This window comes from Zonotrichia albicollis, chromosome 1, assembly GCF_047830755.1.
Source record: "Zonotrichia albicollis isolate bZonAlb1 chromosome 1, bZonAlb1.hap1, whole genome shotgun sequence".
NCBI lineage: Eukaryota > Metazoa > Chordata > Aves > Passeriformes > Passerellidae > Zonotrichia > Zonotrichia albicollis.
The window spans coordinates 14348479-14371451 of record NC_133819.1 but is presented as its reverse complement, the minus strand read 5'-3'; the positions used below and the strand labels follow the sequence as shown (position 1 = coordinate 14371451).

At 43.1% G+C, this 22973-nt stretch overlaps 1 protein-coding gene across 3 annotated transcripts in view; it reads right to left on the bottom strand.

Annotated features, from left to right (window-relative positions):
• The window catches only part of NRP1 (neuropilin 1), a 114757-nt gene extending 92530 nt beyond the window's left edge, over positions 1-22227 (bottom strand). The window contains exons 1-3 of one of the 3 annotated variants that reach the window (XM_026796245.2): positions 22065-22227; positions 21442-21765; positions 18052-18226 (exon numbers count right to left, since the gene is read on the bottom strand). In XM_026796245.2, coding sequence (XP_026652046.1) covers positions 18052-18226; positions 21442-21508 — 242 coding nt within the window. In that variant the 5' untranslated portion in view covers positions 21509-21765; positions 22065-22227. The remainder of the gene's footprint in view (positions 1-18051; positions 18227-21441; positions 21766-22064) is intronic. The other 2 variants (XM_026796250.2, XM_026796254.2) reach the window with 2 other exon arrangements.
• Between the last annotated feature and the right edge of the window lie 746 nt (positions 22228-22973).

The following is a 22973-nucleotide window of genomic DNA, read 5'->3' as shown; positions in this document are numbered from 1 at the left end:
CCTTGGTAGTCTGGAGAGAGAGATAAAGGCACCTGGAAAGAATGATTTATCCTGGTGATCAGTCTTAAGGTGGGATTTATTTTTGCTCCATAAGCCACAGAAAAACCCCACATACCCAGATTAGAGGACACACACATTTTTTGGAAGATGAATTTAGGTGAAATAATGTGGGTTTTGATGCTTTTTCATCTTTTTCCTCATGATTATTTTTAAATGACACTTGCTTATCATTCCTGCTTATGCCTTGCACTTTCTGCTAAACAACTCTGCAGCAAAATACCCTGTTTATTTCCTTACCCATGTGCCAACATTGTTTTCTGCTACACGTTCCCACTACAAAGAAGTTAATACTGCACAGCAATCCTTTTGCCAGGAAAAAGCCTCTTTGGCAGATCACTGTTTAAAAGAGTGTCACTAAGAGCAGTTTTGAATTGCCAGATGAAGAGAAAAAGTTGCAAAGGAACAACAGGTAGGATAGTTTCAGACATTAGCAGTGCTCTTCTGAAATCTAAGTTGGAAATGCAGTTATAAGTGTAGATGAGGAAGGTGTAACATTGGGGAAAGACAGGAAATTTAGCTTCTAAGTTTGGTTTATGGCTCTAATTTTCATGTGTGCAGCACACAGTTAGTAGACACCTGTGCTTGGGATTTGAAACTTGGCTGGCTTTGCATCCACATGGTGTAAAATGGCATAATAGGACTTTGATCTAATGATATGACCTAATCTTGCAGGAAGGACAGCTCTGGTCTGACACTCCAGGTCTGGGTGAGCTAGCAGTTTTTGTGGCTGAACGTGCAGCAAGACCAGAGAGTTCAAAAGTGAGGGTGGCTGCTCTCGTGGACAGAGCCAACAAAGGCAGGGGCTTGGCAAATACAACCAATTCCTGCCTCTCTTATCTTTGACACGCTGCCACAGCTCTCCAAACACCTTCCAAAGGAAACGTGCTGCAATCGGGCCAAAGCAGCTCTGTGTGCTGCCACTGGCTGCGACCCACTAGGGTGCTGAAGTGGCTGTGCACATAAGCAGGGAGGATGTCAGGTATTCCCAGAGGAGCACGGAGTTTGCAGGCATCAAAGGAAGATGAAACCTAGGAGTTGGCCCACAAACCATGTGTTCCTGCTGTTTGTGGTGTATAAAAGGCAGCGAAGCACTCCCGGACAACTGAGGTACACATGTGGGAGCTCTGGTACATGAGACAAGGCTCCAGAATCAGTATAGGAGCTACAGAAATGTTTAAAGTTCTGATTTACTGCAAATGGCATGTTGCTTGGCTGTTGCGTGTGATCAAAATGGGTCATCCTTGCCAAAGAAGGCAAATGCAATTCTGTCAAATAGCATCTAAGTGCTTCCTTTGCTAAGTGGAAACAATTGCTTCTCCTCACTTTGCAGACTCTTCCCAGTGTTTCCTTAGGTGGCACTGACACAGTTCACAGATCAAGCATGTCAGTGCTGCTAATATTAAAGAAATAATTGGAACAAAATGTAGGAATGTTGTTTTTTTATTTCCCACAGCAAAATTTCAACTTTTTCTACAAAGAAACATGCAATAATGTTACCATCTGTGTCGCTCTATTCAGGCCCTATGCACATTGCAGCTAGGAGAGTGTTCCCATGCTGAAACACTGCATCATTATTAATTACCAACGTAGCTGTGTTATTAGCAATGGGACATCTACAGCCAGTTTGCATTGTCTGTGCGGCTCTTATTTATTTTGGAGAAACAACGAACACAAAATGTCTCTGCAGGATGCTGACATGGTGTGTACAGAGGCAGATGTCTCCTGCAATCTCAGGGGTGGACAGGGAGGAGGTGTCCGAGGGAACTGCTCAGGCACTGAAAGATACTTTCATCAGTGTTTCCTTTGGAAAAGGCTGCTCAAAAAAATGCTAGGGGAAAGGTGGGAGGGAGGCAAAGAGGAGAGGGAAGGAGAGAGTCAGAAAAGCCAAAGATGAAAAGTATTTTTCTCACTGTAGTCAGCTCAGAAGCTTTTTTGACAGATAATTGCTAATTATTTGAGAGAGATGGGCACTTTTCTGCAGGTAACTGTCTCTCATGCCTTAAAACCCTGTAGAGCTAGTCTGGAATAGCCTTTAACACCTACTTAAAAAAATCCTAAAGACAGCAGACAGTAAACGGTCTATTTAACACCTGGGAAAAGCAGATACACTGCAAGAAAATATTAATCTCTTTTCAAAACCAGATGATTCAAGAGCATATTTTTAGAATGCCTTTTAACTTAGACTCCAATTCAGTTTTCTGGTTACTGGGTCAGGGTGCTCAATGCCTGCGTCAGACAGGGACGATGCATGAGTGAAGCCCTGGCTCAATGGCAAGGGAATGAGATCTGCTCTAACGTCTGAGTGCACAGTTGTGACTGCTTCTCTTCAGAATTTGCCAAGAATGCACATTAAAAGAAGCTGCAGGGTAAAAAACTACAGCTGCCTGACAGACAGGCAGCAGCCTCATTTTGCACAACTCTTGTCTGTACTCTGCTGAAATAAAAACAACAGGCTGATTCATAACTTCTAAATTATCCATGCGAGAAAAGTGGATTTTCCCCTGCTATAATGAGAATATAGGAGCCTCCTTCCCCAGCACCATGCTGGGGCAATGGTCCACAATCTGCCCCCTCACTGCAGCTGGTCCAGACCATACACACTACAGCAGCCTTTAACAACTCATTTGCTAAAAGCTTTTCTATTGACTGTGCTTGATACAGTCCTTGAGAGAAAGCCTATTTTTGATCCTTTTCTCCAGATCTCAGTCTTGATTCCAGATACTTTGGGAGGGTTTGCCATGCTGGCTGCAGCCATGATCACACATGTTCTTGCCACGGGTGGAGGTACAGTGGTGATCCCTTGGTACAGGGTGGAAATTGTCAGACAGCTGCAGCCCTGATGAGCTTGGGGAAAAACTAGCCTCCACCTGGACCAAAGCTATTGGGTATTTTGGTCCTGAGTCTTGCCTGCCCTGAGCCTGAACACTGAGGTGTCTCATCTTCATGCTCTTTCTTTAAAAAAGTATTTTCTGGGCTTAGCTGAAGGGACAGACCATGACCCAGCAGGGCCCTGCAATCACTGTGTGGGAACATGCTTGAGGCCCTACCCCTCAGTCCTCCTCCTAGGGAAGGCCAACCCTGCGTGACACTTCCATGTATTTTAAAAAAAGAAAAACAGAAGGGAACCTTCTTTTCAATAAAAACATTTGTGTAAAATTTTAAAACTAATAGGCAGAGCTAGTGACAAACTGGTATGGCTTAAGCAGAAAGGCTGGGATAGTCAGTGAAATAAAGGTTCTGAAACACCATAATTAGATCTTTGTTTTTATGGAAACCAACATTTCGTTTACATGGATTGCTTCATTTTATCTTTTGCATTAAATAAAATGCAATTTCTTTGATTAGTAAGTTGAATGAGGTGACCTCCTAGACCCTTGCAATCCAAATATTCCTAAAATAGGGTGAAACAAATCTAATATGACTCAGTAAAATTTTATTTTCATGTAAGAATAATAATTTAAAAAATCAAATTAAATAAACATTTCATCATTTTATCATCAAAATTCAAATGAAATTCATGACAAAAACTGAATTGAATACTTCCCTTTTGCTTTGTGGGAGAAGACAAATGGGCAGTTGGAATTTAAGATATTCCAGAGTCAGACAATGGACTTTGCCAGGTTTATACAATACATGTTTACAATAAAACTTCCTAATGTGATTTAAACTAGTTTTTCCCATGATAAAGATATTTTCTACAAAACCTTCAACTGTTAGCAACTGTTGCAATTGTGTTGCATTTTTCAGTGAAGTTTCCGCCCCCCCTCCCCGCCCAAGTCAAAACCAGCCAGTCATCTAAATAACACTTTCTCTGATGCTGAGATGGAACTCATCTGGAAAATTCTTGTAGTACTTTCCTGCCAAAAGCTATCTAAGATCATACCTTACTAAAAAAGCATTTTCCCTCTGGGTTCCTTAGTGGCAATACAGCAAAAAATGGTGTTCCTTGGGATGCAATAAATAAGCACGTGCATGTGTAGATGTGCAGATGTGTGAGATTTCCCCAGCACAGAAACATACAATTGAGGTTACAGCAGTGACAGTTCCATTATAAAACCATTTTCACATGTTTGGAGCTTTCTGAGCTGTATTATTTTGTCACAGAGGTTTACATTTGGCCCCTAGCTTATAGGTGATGTTTTTTTGAAGTTTCACAAAGACTATTAATCCATTTTTGAGTTACCAGAGGGTAAAGAAATGCTTTTCCCACCTCTTAGATTCTTGTAGCCCTGTTATGGCATTGATTTTTGCACAGAAGTCTCTGCAGAGTTTAATAGCAATCAGCAGCCTGATGTGCCTTAATGACTTCCTCTGTGCATTCAAAAAATGGCTAAACTTGACAAGTTGAAACCTTCCAAGGGGCCAGTGCTCACTGAGTAATGGCTCCCAGGCCAGTTTGGGATTATTATTGTAAAGCAATAACAGAATAAAGACATTAAGATTTCCTTGAGTTTATAAAAACGTTTCAAAAATTGGTTTTGTCTTCAGAACAGCCCCTGAGTTGAGAGCTCTGCATCCACTTCTCAGCTGGTGCACATCAGATTAGACCCACTGCAGTTATTGTAACTGCAGCAGGGAAGGATCCAAACCACTAAGGGAATACAAAGTGGTTGGCCACAACTTCATTTACTTCATTAGAAACATGCTGACCAGAAAAACTGTATAGTTAAGTGCAGGATGGGCCCCTTAGTGTTAGCTGCTCTGCACCACATTTTTGGGTAATATCTGAATGAGAGCAGTCCCCTGCAAACATAAGCCTGCACAACACATAAAAGAATGTGTCATAGGCAAGTTTATTCTGTGTCAGTGCACTTCATTTATGGAAAGCAGGACTGGCAGAGGACAGCTGTGGCACAGGGAAAGGATCCTGAAGCAGCCAGTGTGATCTTTCTACCAACCATGCCAGCAATTTGCAGATCAGTTTCTCTCTGAGCCAAAAGTTATGTCCTGGTATTTAATGGCTTTCAATCAGATTTTTTCTCATTGGTGTAATCTGGCTTTTAAGCCAAGCAAATATGTGACCACCATAACAGTTCAACTCCTAATGCTATTTCACATGTTCTCAGAAAAAAGAATGGTAGACTCAGAGGTATTTTCTTTCTGGGATGAATTTTGATTTCTGCAAATTTTGATCATACAGTGATCAAACATAGATCATCAGGTGAAGAAACATAGTCATGCACTGAAATCAATATAAATTAACACCTCAATTTCCTTTTGGTTCTATTTTTCTTCTATAATTCTTCCCTTCAGTGGGAGTTTCAGGGCTACGACTGAGAACAGTAAAAGCATCAGGAAGTTGTGACTTTAGCAAGAATCTAGCATTACCAGCTCTCATTATTTTTAGCATGAGTAGCATGAAATTTGGTTGCATATTTTAAAGCATCAGCTGTTGATATCATGGTATTGCCAAACTTCTCATTTATGGCAGAGAAAAGCACTCAAAATATACTTGATAAAAAATGAAACAGGAACCAGCAGTAATTTTTGAGATACAAGGACTTTTATAGTTTCGCAATTTTTTAGGCCTGACTTATGATGTCCAAAATTTGGAGTGGGCAAAACTGATAAAGGGAACTGCTGTGTTTTACTGAGGAGAGTCTGAGTTTTCACATCAGCTGTGGAGAGGAGATAGGGAAGGACAAGGCATCAGGTGGAACAAGCAAACCATAAACCAGATTAAAATGTTCTGAAAGGAGGTTAAGAAAGGCAGATGTCCAGCACAGAACCTTGTGCATTACATGCACTCTAACAACAGAAAATGGTTATGGGTTGTTTTTTGGCTTTGTGGTTGTTTTTTTTTTTTATTTATTTCATTTCATTATTGTTCTAGCAGTACAAATGCCTTTGAATAGTGTGCATTGAAAGAAAAACAATGTCCAAACTGAGAAAAATCCTACAAGAGACACTGGCACCACTACAGTGCTCTTCAAAAAAGGGTTTTCTGGGGCCTAAAATAATTTTTTTTTCAGTCCAAGCGAGACTGGGGAGAAATTCTGTCATTGACTTGGAGGAAGTCAGAATTTCACCCTGTGTGCAAGAATGGAGAATGCTCCCCCCACAGCAGACAGAACAGGTCCAAAATCTTCTGTGTCATCTGCTTCCACCCAATAACAGCTTTATAGAAGTAAGTTAGAAATGAATAACTTAACAGCTGCCCAAGGCGGCTCTAAAGTGCTGCTCTCCCCTGCTGCACATGAGAAGACAGCCATTAGTGCTGCTGCTGTGAGGTTCACTGCTCCTTGGGGGACTCTGCACTTGCAGAATGGCCTGGTTTTGTACTGGCAATATGCACACGTCTGAAATTGCTTGCATTTGGATGCCGTTTGCTGCACAGCTTTGACTTAGTGCCATGTCTGTTACAGATTCTCCTCATCACAGATAATGTGTCTCTTGTGAGCATGAGTGCTATTCTTTATTTTTGTTTGGATAACACTTCTTTCTGAACGTTAGAAGATTGCCACATGCAGTTTTACATTGCAGTATATTGTCAAAAAAAATTAACAGCTAGAAGATGAACAACACAAAACAATGGAAAATTACTATTATACTGCTTTACATTTCCACCAGCAGTCTCTAAGGGTTTTGCAAACACTAATAAGCACATCCTCAGATATTTGAAAACCAGAAAAATATTACACTCTCTAAAGAAACAGAGGCACAAAGATGATGACTGACTGTCCCAAGATCAAGCAGTAGGAGAGAGTTATCATTATAAAGAGTCACAGTACCACAGCATCCAGTCTTGTACAGTTCTTTGAAGATGTTAGTGGAAAGAGAGTTTTGTACACTTACAAAATTACTTTTGTCTTTACTTCATCTACTTTTAAGAAGCTCCTACCCATTTGGTCTAAGTATTAAAGTGCAATCCTGATGAATGGCAAAACTTTAACTGCCTTCACTCTGAGTTAACATTTGTTCAGCTACAATACTGACCTTTCTTCTGAGAATTTCTAGGGAGCTGTGGAAGTGTAGAGTCAGCTCCTCACTCAGCTGATATAAATCACTGGGGTTCTACTAAGTTCAGTAGAATGATCTTTAAACAAATTAGGAATATAGTCCATGAAAAACAGCTTTCTTTCTTTACATATTTAAATCAAAATTATCTGGTGTCTCTCAGATGAGAAAGAGCTGAAGCTGGGATGTTGAAAGGAAGGATTTATTTCCTTTTCTATGCTGAGCATATGGGGACATGCAAAAGTTACCTGGGGATCAGATATTTATTTTCAGAGTAGTCAGTTTCATTTCAGAGCATCAGATGAGCTGTGGTTACATCTGTGAGCATGTTTTTACTTTGTAATTTCAGGTGTGGGGGAGGAACAACTAAGAAACTTGCATGTCATATGGAAGATCACAGGGTGAGAGTGTGCATATGGATAATTTCCATGGAGTAAGTCAGGTGCTTGAAGGTCATACCACAGTAATTTATGTAGCTGCCTAGTAACATAAGCTCAAAAAAACCCTTCCTGGAAAGCGTAAGTTACAGCAGGCAGAGGAACTGCTTAGTTAGACACTTTGGCTAAGCTTTTGTTTGAAGACTAAAAGCTGGGAGAAAATGGATGTGTCAGGAAGGCCCTCAATATGCACATCTACGTCTACATTGCAATTTGCAGCTTGCAGTCAGTAAGGCAATCCAATTAACTTTTGCTGACAAATGTAGCTAATATGGGATCCCAAATCCTCTACCAGCCTTGGTGACTAGTTATGTCACACAAAAGTAGGTTTGTACATTGTTTTTACAGGCACTATAGCTTCACCAGTTTAGAGACCTTTCTAGATAAAGCAGTAGAGTCTTTGCTGCAAACTGCTGACATTAGCAAGGTTTATTCTGTGAAAATACTGACACAGGACACCTTTATACTAGAATATATGCATCCCCCAGTGCATACTGAATTGTTTTAACTATACACAAACAAAACCTTAATTGAAATAATTAAATTGGTCCAAAAATCAGAGCATGAAAACTAGGCTTAGAAGACAAAGATTAGAATTCCAAGGAGTACACAGGTACAGTTAGTAAAAAAGGTGTAAAAATGTGCAAAGTATAAATGTAATAGCCAGTAGAAGGAGTCTAATTGGCAAATGTGAGACTGGTGCTTGGAGGTAAGTTTTAAGTTTAGTTTAGTTTAGGGGAGAGCTATTTGTGTGGGAAAGGATGGTTTCTTGAATAATGACTTACTATAATGAGAAGAATGAGAAGCAATTTGGGCACTATTAGCTACACTGCTCAACAGTAATAAGAAACTTGAAAATTATGTCAGAGAAATGAGATAAAGATGACTACTATACTGTTGGAAGGCCATCATCTAGTGTAGCTGTGGAGAATATATGAAAATGGAAACCAGTAAGGAACATAATATGATATACTTATGGTATTTTGTGTTTGAGCTATTAGCAGGTGCAGCTCTACTGGCATCAGAGGAGCTGTCTTCACTTGCTTCACAGCTCAATGTAGTCCTGTATCTATTTTATACAAGTACATTTTATAGTCTATGTGCTATAAGAATGCATTGGAAAACTTTTGAAATGCATTAGAGCACTACAGCGTTAGACTATGTGGAGTAGTTAAAATGTGTACCTGATTTAACTGCTTGCCATCTGGAGCACAAGGAGATGAACCTAAACTGTCTGCTGTAATGCATGTAAAGAAGTTTTGGATTTAGGCCCAGATATGAATATACAAATAGATAAAGTTTACAGAACTGTGACACAAAGTCCCAGGGGTTTTCTGGGAATGTCAAAAAACAGCAATCAGAACATATGCCTTCCATGCTAATATATCTTATGCCTCTGTCTCCAAAAGAGATTATAGAGATGACTTTGAAACATGAAAAAAAAGGAGGAGTTTTCATTTAAGAGCTACCTTTGCATATTTTTCTAGACTTAGCTAAAGCTACTCAAATGAAGCGACAGCCTAGGATTTCCTCTAAGAAGGGCTTTTAGCATGAGGGATATAAGCCTCTCATTTTGCATCTGGCAAAGTGGTGTGATCACTATGGAAATAGGCAGTGTAGCCTGCATTTCTACATGGTGATCAAACTAAACCTTTTCTAAATTGCTGATCTGCTTTCCTTGTTACAGATGAATACATCAGAAAAAAGTCAGTAGAAGTTGTCTGGCTTAATGACAGATTGGCATAAGAAGACAAACTTTGATTGTTACTCATGCACTTAGGAACTTGTTTCCCTAGTAAGACCTAGGAGCTGGAGAAGAACTAATAACCTATTTATCATGATCTATGAAGTATGAGGCTGAATCTTCTACTGTACTGTAAATTACTCTGCAAACATCTGAAAACCACTGTTATAAAGTGATTATTAATTTGTGTAGTGCCAGAAATGTATGTCCTACTCATTAGCCTTGCTCAAGTGAATTTTTGGTTTTAATTGACTTCAGTGCGACTGTTTATGTGAATGAGCAAAACTTTGGCTTTGAGGGAGCAATTCTCAAAGCTTGAGGCAGAATAATCACTCTGGTGTGAACAGACCTCTAGTTTTCTCTAGGTTACCAACTTTCAATTTAATACAGAGTGTTGCAAGAAAACAACAAAAAGACTACCAGTATATTTTTTTCAAAGAATGGCATGGCCCCAGCACAGGGCTGAGACGTGAGCTCAGTCCTGCCCCAGCTGCAGTGGGGCGCTCCAATCCCACTGCCACACCACAGCTCTGATGGCTCTGTGTTTATGTGGGGGCACAGAGCAGCCCAGAGCACAAATGTGCATGCAATATTTGCTGGGAGTGCCCAGTGCTGGGAGTGCAGGGAAAGGACTGAGCCAGGCTCACTCAGTGTGAGGCTCAGCCCATCTGTATTTAGGGGAGGCATGGGACGTGTGGCCACTGCAGCTCCACGTCAGTGTGGAAGGCAGCAGACAACTGCCCAGTTTCTCCTGAACAACAGCTGGTTATTGTGCTTCTGGGATGTGCATAGTTTCTTCTGGACGAAATCACATTAAATGGGTGTCTCTTACATATATGGAGATATTTTCTCAATGGTCCTTTTGAGCCATCTGAATTCTTCATTTTATAGCATTACATAAAACCCTTGTAATGATATTAACCTTCGAGATGAGTCTAAATATGCACAATCTGATCATGTTTAAATAAATTATTATAAAGTTCATACAGTTCATAACCAGCTCTGCAGATCACAGAATTTCACAGTACCTTGTGCATGAGAAACAATCAGAAATTCAATTTTTGAGGTTACACTTTTAAAAACCTTTGATACTGCCCATGAAAATCAATTTCCTCCATGGAAGTTTAGGACTTGGGAAGGGAGTTATTCTCACATTTTTGTGAATTCTTACAGAAAAGCAAATGACCTATGCTCCCAAAAAGTTGGCAGGTGACTTATTAAACTTCTCTCAAATCTCCTTCAGGAAGTTAATTAAAAGTCTATTTGGAAATGGCCAGGTGCTTGCTTCCCACAGTGCAAGAGGGAAATCTGTCACCCTGTTTAAAAAATTGTTTGGTTACTCAGGATAAAGAAATAATCATTATACCAAGCTGTGTGGTTTTATGATGGAAAACTGTGGCTTGGTGAGAAAAGTACCCAGGTCAATGCAATGAAAAACCCACAGTGAATTCAGACACAATTTCCGAAGCCAGTGGTGGATAGAGGCCAGGAGAACAAAGTCTTTCCTGTGGTTCACTTGAAAACAATTCTTAAGATTATGGATAAAAATAACTCTCTAGCTTGAGAGAGTTATTAGATTGAAGAAAATATTATTAGAAAATATTTTTTAGATGTTTTATAAGGATTGCTAAGGCTGACAAAATTACCTTATTTAACACTGGATCCTGTCCTAAAATACTACGGCCGAGTCAACTAACAAGAGAATAGCAGGGCTAAGCCTTTTTCATTCTTTATTCTGCCAAACCACTGCCTCTTGCAATCAGGATTGATTACAAACACCCAATTAAGAGGCATTTGGAACATGATCTGAACACTAATCCTGTCTCTTTTTCTCTTTATACCTAATTATCAGCCTTAAGATGGGTATTAGGGCTTTAATTAGTAGATTTACTTTAGGAACTTCTACATAAACTAAGAAATCTATAACATATACATAAATACAGGCATATATGCACAGCCCTAAAGAGGTGCACATAAAATATGCCTATATCCAAGCAGTTTGGTGTGATATATAAGCCTAGACATATACATGACATGTGAGTGCATGTATATCTAGTTTTCAGACATAATTTCATTGCTTGGAAATAGTGCAAAAGAGAATAATTTAATTTGGGTTCACATTAGCTGTAAAAAGATCTCTATATCATAATTATCAAATTATGATCCAATGTTATAGCTTTCAATAAACTATGATTAAGAAACTAAGAAACTAACAGAAACATATACGTTTTTGTTCCAATTAGATTAGCAGAGGAGAGGAGGGTGGAGAGAGGAGCAATGTGGGGTTGACTGAAAACATATTGAGAGTTTCACAGAGCTAATTCCAACAACTCTGGGTTTCAATTTAGAAAGGACTTAGACCTTTGTTCTGAATTTGTTTATCTCTGTTCACAGAAAGGATGAAGGATTAGGCTTAAGGGAATCCACATTTGACCCTCAAATTTTTCCTGTCTCAAGGGCATCTGGTTGTAGCACATCTAGAAAGAATTCTCCTCACAGTTAACTGTTCAGACTAATAGAAACATCCATATATGATGTTTCTATCATATATACATATGTTTCATATATACATCCATATATTATGTATATATGAAAAACTATATATATGGTTTTGTAGTTTTAACTTTGCTGTGACAGGGGATGCACGCATACACAAAGTGCAATAATGGGCTCTCCATCCCACCCCTCAGCCCTGAACACAGTCCTGCACAGACTCTCTAGCTATGACCAGGCACTTTGGTCATGGATTTCCTAATACCTTTTCCTGAGAAAACTCAAACAAAAACCATTACTCTAAAAGAACAAATTGTTAAACAGTTTGACAATAGAGACTTTCACAAGAGTTAAATGCTTGGATAAAAACCAAAGGAATTGTTTCATTACACTGTATAATCAGAAAATAATATAATTTCCAAATTCCTTTAATTCTCATTTAGTCCTTACAATAAAATAACAGCATCTTTATCTTTAAATACTTGTATCTGTGTGTGCAGATACATGTGGAATCTTGTGGCAAAGAGATATTATATACACTTTCATAATGCAAAGTCTTCAAGTTAAAAAAAAATTTGGGGGTACAAGAGTTTTTTGCTTCTTTGATCGTGCACAGGGTCTGAACTGATTCCTTTCTTTGAGAAGAATTTTTCCTGCAGCCATATGGAGGGTACCAAACAGCAGTGATCTCCAGAAGGGCTGTCTGAGTCTAGCTGAGTGCTCCCTGAAAAAGCTTTACATGTGCTTAATATACATAGCAGAGAAATGTATAAAGTACACCCTGAAACATGAGATAGCACATGGCCCCCAGTCTACTGCAACAACCCATCTCAAACTAAGCCAAACCCACTTGTTTCTTGTTTTAGGAATAGAATGAAGGATGGCTCCCTTCATCCCTTTAGTACTTCCAATTATCTCTTGGTAACCCCAACCAGCTCTTAAGGACAGATTTTTGAGGGAGAAAAAAAGGACAAGATGCTGCCTCTTCGGCCCAGGTATGGCCTTCCCAGTGTGTCAGTGCCCACTTCCCACTCTGGCTTTGACAGAGAAATGTCCAGATCCCTGCCCACATCTGCCTGGGCAGTGCAGCCCAGGGTGGGTGATGTGTGAGTGGATTAGTGAATCCAGTCCAGAGCAAGCAGGGGAGTACAGGCATCCTTCAAGCTGCCCTCAGCAGGGAGGAGGGGCATTCCCATGTCTCCTGGATACCTTGTCCTGCTGAAATCCACTAAAAGGCCCGTGCTGATGCTTAGCTGATGGTGCCAAGCCAGTGAAGCCATATTTCTGTTGGAAAGCTCAGAGGCCTTGGCTCCTTCACACCTCTCTGCTCAGTGGTGGGCAAACACAGCCCCTGCCTTCCCCAGACCTGAGCAACTCTGCTCCTGTGCTGCTCACCCTGCCTTGTCAGCTGCAGGCACACTGCCTGCCGAGCCCCATGGTGGCCAGGCAGAGGGAATTAGGAAGCTCTGACTGACAATTGCTATCCAAATATATAATACAGTCATTAACCATCCTACGGGGCCTGCGCTGAGCCCTTCCCCACAGTCACCAGGAACGACGGGAGACAGCTCTGTGGGAGTGGGCGCAGAGTTCCCACTGCTCCCTCGGGCAGGGGGGCTGCACTGAGCCCAGAACACTTTGGGGCAGTTGTGGGAGCAGCTCAGGGCTGTGCAGGCTCCAGGCGCCCCTGGGGCAGTCAAGAAGCAGCTGTTGTGTGCTGCTGATGGCAGAAGCCTTCTGACAAGCTCAGTGGCAGCCCAGCAGGATCTCTCCTGGTGCTTCTGCAGCTGGGCACCAAGGACATGGGCACTCTTACTCCCATCCAAAGGGCTTGAACCTCCCCTGCACAAAAGGAACCAACACGAGGCACGAGGCCTGCACAAAGCAGACCTTGCTGCATGGAAGGACAGGAACCAGGATTTAGACAAAAGCAAATGAAAGCTTAAACTTTGCAGAAACTGAAGGAAGGCTGAGCCATGACTTTGCTTGCTCCTGTTTATTTTACCAGCCGGAGTTTGTTATACCTACAGATTTGTAGCATAAATCCATTGACATTATTTAGAAGTAAAATGGATGAATGAATTTCTAACATCATTAAGGTCCATGGGAGTTATGTGGAGCTATACTTTCACTCTGTAGGTCTGAATACCTATGCTTTCTTCCTTATCCAAGGATCTGGAGGAGGCATTTTCTTCTATATAAACAAACATAGATTTTTTTTTTCTCTGTATTCTATAACTGACCACAATTTCTATACAGCTCTGCTCTCATTCATGTAACTAATCCCTAGTAAATGCAATATGAAGAGTAATTATCTATGACATCTCTTCTATAACTTGAATGCTTCCAAAATGGGCAATTTTTCCATTCTGAGAGATGTGACAGCACTGCTGTAGATAATCCACAAGTGTTAAGCAAGAATTATATTTATTTACTACATCTATAAATGATGGCCATTATAATAATAGTGCTGTGTGGCATATCTCTGAAAACCTTGTAAAACAATACAGTCAAGTCTGGCAACAAAGTTAATAATTTGTCAGTAAGAAAACCACTGTTGGGCTTTTTCTACCCAACCCTCCACCTTTCTTAAGCCCTTTTCTTCTGAAGCTTCACATTCATTTTCTTAATGTTTTTAACCTAGTGTCTGTGAAATTTTTATTGCTCCCTAGATAATGACATCTGATCTGAATGTAACCACACACCTCTTTGCTCAGCAACATTTGTCACAAACCATTATAAATTATCATGCTGATAGTGTGCATTGCTGGGAAACCGGAAAAGTTCCATAAATTCAAAGTACTGTATCAGTGACATTCTTGTTTATTATCTAGGTATAAAGTTTTACTAGATTCAAGATGGCTACATTTACACAGTAGGATACTTCAGCAACACGAGACTTGTACAGCTTGCACTAAGTGCTGAAAAGCATTTACCACATGCAACAAACACTGGAGCATTTTAACTAATATGTGGCCATATGTTTTGTCTCTTCTATTCATTTTAACCGTGTTCCTGACTCCAAGAATGCATGCTTATTTTTAGGACTTGCTTGAGAAAAGGCAAAATGGCAAATAAAAACTACTTTTCTCTTAAAGTGCAACCATAATTTCTGTTTCTTGGCTTCCTGAAGAGGAGGCATAACACTCATTAGAGCTAAATGTTTAAAGACACTGTGAATTTTTTCATTATATGTGTCCTTGATAACAATCTGTGGTCGACATGTTTGTGTACTTCCTGTGGAAACCCAGTATTTCCATAATGCTGGTACAGTAGTCCTGTCTAGAAGATTCTTTATTAGATGAACCTAGCTTGTGTGAACATATTTTTAATTATTTGCCTATCTTTATTCTTCAAAACTGTGAAAGTTGACTCCTTTGGAATGCCTCCAGAGAAAAAGGAATTTTCACCATGTTTACTTGAAATTTAAAACAACTCAAATGGTTCTGATTGTCAGAAAAACATACATATATGAATTTTATTAGCAGTCATTTGAGAAATACTTATTCATTAAAGCATAGCATAATAAGTAGGTAAATCAAGGGCATATTCTTAAATTAATTCCAAACCCTAACATACAAAGAGACTAACTGGGAACAGCTTCAGTAACAGCTAGTGCTTAAATGTGCTGCTTTTGATTCTCCCCAGAGAACCAACCTTTCACCAGTTTTACATTTCGATACATCTAGCCCTCCATATACAGCAATATTTTTTTAAAGTTAGGTAAAACCTCTTGATTTTCTTGTTGGCACTACAGAACAAGTAGGTAACCGTTCCAAAGTCAAAATGTTTCCCTTCCCGGGCTCAGGGGTTCCCTGTTATTAAAGTCATTTTCAATGCTAACTAAGGTCCAAGTTGCAATGAACAGCATTATAAAGAGAATTTTGGGAGCTAGGCCAGCAAGCTAATCTTCTCTAGTCTACTCTAATTGTATGGGACATTTTTTGTTCCCAGACATGAATTCCCTTATCTCCCATTTTCTATCTGCATTTCATATTTAAGTGGTTATTAATTTCCAGTGCTAAACCATTCAATAAACTAGACTGTAACCTAAATTACACATTTCTAGATTGCAAACTGGATTTCTAATAAGCTAAGCATATTAGAGAAACGAAATGTACTTAGCTGGAAAAGAAAAACATCTTGTGGTACATTTATTGCATTAATCACCCGTTGCATTCAATAGTCAGTACTAGGAATGTGAATTTTGTAAGTAGATGCTGAAATTTGACCATGGAGATTGTTGACAAATTCCTGTTGCTGAAATAATCTCTCTGGTCCTAAGGTTTTGGTGGGTTTTTTTGTTGTTGGTTTTTTTTTTTCTCCCCACAAATACAATCCCTCTCAAGTTAAAAACAGCAATTTTCAATATAAATGAAGTAGCAGCTGAGTAATTTAGCATAGCCTAGAAAATTAGTGTTTCAGCACAGACAAAATAATGGTAAAGTCATCACCATCATACACTGCAAACACAATGCAAACAACCCTGTTGAGAGACTTCCTTCCACCCACTACCATCTCATTACTGCTTTGGGCTCCATTTCAGGGGCAGAAATAATGCAGTAGGGAGAGTGGACAATGAACACTGAGAGGGAAGCAGCAGAGGGAGGGATTCAGTCCTTTCCCTGGACCCAGTTCAGCTCAGTCTAGCACTGTTTAGCACAACACTGTGCCACAAAGATTACTTGTTCTTCAAATAATTGTAGGCTGCACACCATTTTACTGCTGCCAAAGACCATGTTGGTTTTACAGAGTTAGAAAAACATGCATTCTAGCAATGGAGAAAAAGGATTTGACACTGAAATATGCTTGATTTAATTTCTTAATTTCTCTCTATGAAGCAAAGAGTGACAAATATTTTAAAGCATTAGCAGCATTCCACAGAATGAAAGCAAAACCTGTATCAAGAAGACACAGAGAAGTGAACCATTGCTTGAGTACAAGACATTAAAAATTAAAGAATGGGAAGTCAGCGTGTGAACATATGGTGTGAATATGAGCTGCAGCTCCAACACCACAGTAAAAACTCATTTTCACAAAGTTTCATTTCATGAGCACAGGGTTTCCCTGCATTATCATTCAACTATGGCACTGCAATGCTGATCTATAAGTGGTTATAAAATACCATAAAAAAGCAATGAAGTACCACAAAGCATCATTAAAAACTTCATTTTAAGAGAAAACAATAATTGTGATCTAAGTAATCAAGTTATGAAATAATAGGACAAAGACACACATAGTAAAAATGAAGTGCTTGAATACACTTGCTCTCTTTTCCTAAGTCCAACACTCTCATCTCATGGTCTATCACAAGCAGTCCTGATAAACTGAACATCATTTTACGGGACCAAATCCTGTATACTACCATGAAATACCAAACACCACTGCCTATTGAGTTTAATCTTTCTGACAGGCAGAGAAAATCTTGACCGGTAGCATTAATCAACAGCAACTCTCTTGCAGTTATCAGTAGGGGATAAAAAATTATGATACACAAGAAATATTTAAATAACTATGATACTCCAGAAAATACTTAAATAATGAATCACTAAAATATTTTCTTCATGCAACAAGGTGGCTGAATTCAGAGGGCGTGTTGAAGAGGGGAATGATCTGACCATATGTTGCCTTGTGCAAGCTGTGAGATTTACAGATTTGGGGAAAAGAGGAGAACAGCTTCTGGGAGGTTCCGATTCTCCTTCCCACTTTTGGAACGAGTGGTCAAAGGGAATGCGAGGACAGGGGACAAAGGGAGCTCAGCTCCCTCCTTTCTCCTCTCAGGGCACTACAGGAGAGCAGGAGGAGGGGAAAGAAAAGCTACTGGCTATAAATCAGCAGCAAAGGGAGAAAGAAGGAAATACGACCATCAGTCCTCCAGTCCACCGCCCCTTGAAGGGTGAGGGTAATTGCCAGACTAACTCTGCGTTAGGAAGGTTTGCCAATTTATAAACGGCCTGTCTCTTCCATAGGCTGCTTGTGGTCGTGGGGGTACAAAAGGAAAAAGAGCTCCTTTTTCAAGCTCCAACTCAAGCAAGAGACTTACAAAAGGAGAAGGAGCTCCTTTTTCAAACTCCAGCTCACACACGAGACTTACAAAAACAAGCGGGCCAGCAAACGGTGCCTCACCAAAACCGCATCCCCACTCCGCGCATCACCACCGCCCCCCGCCCGCAGCGCACCGGGCGGCCGCAGCTCAGACGGAGCTTAAAAACCTCAGAAAGCTGCGAAGACGTTTTTAACACGCGCACACGCACACACAGACACACTCAGAGCTGCCCGCGGCGCTGCCCCTGGCGGCCGGCAGGTGTCGCCGTGGGGCTCCGCAGCGTTCCCTGCCCGCTCCCGCCCCGGCTCACTCACTTGCAGTCGCGGTCCTCCAGGTCGAAGTGCGGGTTGAAGTTGATCATGATGCGCTGGTACGGCTCCGGAGCCTGGATCAGCCACTCGCACTTCTGGCTGGGGTGGTAGGACTGCGGGTAGCCGGGAGACGTCAGGTACCCGGGGCTTAAAATTTTGATCGTGTCGCCACACTTGTCTGCGAGGGAAGGGAACACATGGGCTGGTCTCAGTGCCCCCGGCAAACATCCGGGCGCAGCCTGCAGCAGCACACCCGGCAGACTGCCGTGGGAATGCTGCGGGGCCGCAGCCTTCTTCAGGCTAACTTAGACTCCTTCTGCTTTTAAAGGCATCTGGGCTACTATCTACCGGAGGAAGAGGACTCCCTCCCGTGTCCCATTCCTTAAACCCGGTGGCTGTACAGGCAGCAGACAGCAGAAGGCACTCTCGTTACTAAACAGTATTCTTTTAAAAAGCCCTCCACTCCAACAGTACCCCTTACAGCGTTATGGCCTTGCCCCTTCATAACTGCGTTCATGTTGGCTGAGAAGGGTGCATGGGACACAATTACCTCCAAAAACTGTACTCTTCTTAAGTATGAAGTTTCAAGAAAAGCTGGGAGGAGATGTTAAGAGATGCCATTTGACCCTCTGCTCAGCTACGGGATAAGTCTGGTCTGTGTCGCCGACCATTGGGATTGTATTGGTGGATCCAAGCTCGTTCTCAGGACACCCTCCCTTTGTTTTATCAGTCCATAAATCTAGGCAGGTTGAAGCTATCTGTGCTCTTCAAACCCAGGATAGGAGAGAACAAAGTAGCTCTAGTGAAGCAGAAATCATCCGCTATTTTCTCTTTCAAGGACGTTTGTTCATGCTTGGAGACTGCATCAAAGTAATGGAGCAGAACAACCTCCCTTCCTCTTCCCTTCATTCCTTCCTCCCCTGAACAACAACAAAGATTTACTTCTAATAGCAAAATAGTTGCAAAAGTTTCTTGAACCACAAAGTGTGACGGTTGCTCCTTTGGGTCAGCATTGTCAGGGTTGCATTTTAAGCTTTATAGGAAAAAAAAAAGGGACAAAAACATCCAACCCACAGAGTCACTCACTTCACTGTTCAGTGCAGGTTTGTGCTATCACTTTTTTTACTACTATGGATTTCTTTCTGTGCACCCTCAGGTAGGAAAAACTTTCTCCAAGTGTTGGTTGTTTAATTTTGAGCAATAAAACATGACAGTAAACTATGGACAGGAAGAATATCCCCACTAAAGCAAGACTATATATCACTACATCTCAATAATGGTATATATAGGCTGCAGTGCTCTATCTAATACATTCCCTGTGAAAGCAAAATGGCAATCCTTGCTCTCAGCATGAATTTATAAATATACAGGATTTTATTGTAGGAAAAAACAGGTCAAATGGAAATGAATGAGGAAGTGCACATCAAAAATGCATAAAGCAACACTCTTTATAGAAATTATTTGCCATAAATTAGGAGGGAAGGGGTTGATAGGTACTCAGATGTATGGTCAAAACCCAGATGCTGCCAAGCATGCTGCTGGGAAAGGCTATCTTATTATATTTCTGCTGTGCCTTTGCAAAACAGTCTGTTTTCCTCTGACCAGAACAAAAGGCATTGGTGCTTAAAGCTCAAAAGCTGTCACTGGTGATCTTGCTAATCCGCTGTCTGGGGCTCTCAGGGAATCTTGCCTTTTCCTCCCTGTGAAAGCACACTCGGAAAGTGATCTTGTCTCATTAAGCCCACTCCAGCCCTGCAAACATCATGGCAGGGTCTGGCATCTGTTAAATGCCTGAAATAAAGCAGTGCTGCTTCTAGTCACTTGACAGAGTCACTTCAGAGGACGCTGAGGTGGACTCACTACCACCAGCGCTCCTTAATCTGCGACTTCTGGGAAAGTGACAGTGTAATAAGATAATGCGGTCTGCTAGACTCCTTGGCTCTGTGCAATCTCTCTCACACTTGATTAAGAAGAGCAGTTTCTAATGACTTTGGACCATTAGTTCCAAATAAGGTTAATGAATTAATTTAGTGGACACTAATAGTGCATGTAGGTGAGGGAGGCATTAGTAGGTCAGGTAGGTTGTAGAGGGGGTTAATGGCCTTGGTGACTCCAGCAGGACCACCACATCAACCACTCCTGGTGGTGGAGGCTTCTGCCCAGCAACTTCCTCTCCTCCTCTGCACAGGGACAAATGATCAACAAGAGCACGGGGCTGGCTCCTTCTGTCCCTGAGAGGTACAGGGTGGCAGTGTGGGTCTATGTGGGAGGCAGCTGCCCACACCCCGAGCTGGGCTGGGGGATGAGCAAAGGGCACCTCTGGGAGCATCCCCACCCCGGGCTTGGTGCACCCCTCTAGCACCTCTGCTCCTGTGCCATAGCACTGGAGGAGGGAGCTCCTGATTAAACTAAGCAGCCTCCTCAAAACATATTGGGAAAGAGATTAACTTCCATCATAAAACATGTGATTTTAATACTCTTGCTTGACACTCCACTTGCGGTCCCTTATTAAAACAATATACCAGGGTAAGCGAGGGTGCTCTCTTCTTTTAATTACTTTGATTGAAAACCCAGCCAGGCAAAAGTAAATATTTGATAATTAGTTAATAGTAATTGCTCGGGATTTCTCAGGAAAGGAAGACTCACATGAGCTGTTTCATGTGCAAGAGCTAAACGTCAAGCAGTCCCACAATTAGACCATCTTTAAAAATGCATCATGCAGTGAAATATTCACAGTGCCCTGGCATTGTTCGGGGAAGGAGGAGCACGGTGCTTTTAATTAGTTGTGCTTTCAAGGGTTGCCTGACAGTAAACTAGACGCACCACTCATTTGTTATGGGATTTCTCCTCCTGGAAGAAGTCTCGAGCTTTCACAGAGAAGCTCAGCTCCTCTCTTGGCACAGTGTAAGTTGCACGTAAACTGCAGACTTGGGAAAGGGGTACTCTGGAGAGTCCTCCGTGTGCAGACTATTCCCAGGTACACACACAGCTAGTAGGAGGCATGATCTAAAAATTTACGCTTTGGAAAACAGAAAGGGCGGGCGGGGAAGAGAGCCTTCCCTTTAAAGCATTCATTATCTTTCAGATATCGAAGGAGAGACGTTTAATTGCCTATGGGACGGGACGCTATTAAGATAATTGGCTGTCCTAATCTAGTGAGAATGAGCAGCCTGCTTTATACAATAACCCAAAAAAGCAGAAAATAAAGTCGGAAAGCAATGTCGGGGAGGGCGATCCTCAGACGAGGGCTGCACCGCAACCCTCCTCGGGCAGAAAGTTCCCCCCAGCCGGGTTGGTGTCGGTGCCGGTCCCACGGCCCGCCGGGCACCGCCGCCCGCCCCCCGGAGCCCCGCATCTGCCCGAGCCCGGAGCCGCCGTGCCCGTGACACTCACCGCTCCGCAGAGCCCTGGCCAGGGTGAAGGTGAGGGCTGCACAGTGTAGCAGAAGTCCCCAATCCATTTTCCCTTCCGACAGCAGGGAAAGGAGGAAAAAAAAAAAATAAAAATGCCTTCCACGCACAACTCTTCCTTAAATCCTCCAGCCGGAGTGAGGAGCAGAAAGCACGGTCCGCAGGGGCAGTCTCGGGGACAGAAGGAGGCTGGCTTCTCTCTGTGCCTCAAGCCGCCCGCATCCTGTCATTTAGCTCCGGCTCCCTCTCCCTTTCCCCACACTTGTTCCTTCTCCAGGCGCCGCTGCCCTTGCCATTCCCAGCGAGACTAGAAAGCCAAATAAAAACGAGGGGGAAAAAATAACAAAAACAAAACCCAACAAACACACAAACAAGACAGACAAAAAATACTGGCGGCTGCCAGCACCCCGGGAGCGCTCTGCTGGGCGAGGGTGCTCTGCGGAGGGGAGACAAGGAAGGGAAAGCGGCCGTGAGCGGGGACCAGCCTGGCGCTGGAGTTTGGCAAACTGCGTCCCCCCTGCCTGCCCCGCTCTGCAGCGGCCGCTCTCCCGCGGGGCCGGAGCCCGGGAGCCCTGGGGCGCGCTGCCCGGCGGTGCCCGCACTCACCTGCCCCGGCGGGAGGCGAGCGAGCGAGCGCGCTGCCCAGCAGGCACTGCCGGCCGGCCGGGGAAGTGGGAAGCGCCCGGGCGGCTCCTGCTCGCAGCCTGAGGAAGAGGAGCGCAACTCAGCGGCAATAAGAGAGGCCGAGGAACCGCCGTCTCCCAAGCCCCAGTCCCCTCCCCCTCCCCGCCCTCCTCCTTCTCCTCCTCCTCCTTCTCCTCCTCAGCCCCCCAAGACATCGGCAGCGCGGAAGAACGAACAAACAAACACGGCAAGCCCCAGCTCTGGCGCTCAGCCGAGGCGGGGACTGGCGAGGGGGAACGCGCGGAGCAGAGCAGAGGGGGGCGGGAGGCGGCGGCCCCGGCACGGCAGGTAGAGCCCCTGCGGGCGGCGGCACCACCTGCGCTGCCCTGCCGCCCCTGCCCAGCCCTGCCCCGCCGTGTCCTGCCGTGCCCTGCCCGGCCGCCCCCGTCGCCCCGGCCCCACACACAGACACGCACACACACACACTCATCCCTCCCGCCTCCCGGCTCGGCACCCGGCGGGAGCCCTGCCCCGTCCCTTCCCGGGCCATCCCCTCTGCCACCTTTGCCTCCTCCGCCACCTTCTCCCCCTTCCAACACATTTTTTTTTGTTGTTTCGTGAGAGAGTGCGTGTCCCTCGAAGTCCCTGCCCCTTCCCCACTGGGACACCACCGTCCCTTCTTATACTAGGGGAAGCAGGCTGTGCTGATGTGGGGTGAGCTGCCAGGACCCCTGTCAGAGCACCCCCAGGTGTCAGGCTCATCTGGCCGCTGCGTATCTGCCTCCCTGTATCCCCTCCCTTCCCACCCTTTTCCCACCTCCCTTCTCTCCCACTCTTGCTGTCATTCCCATCTCTCTCAGCTCCTGTTGCAGCTTTGCCCCCCTCACTCTG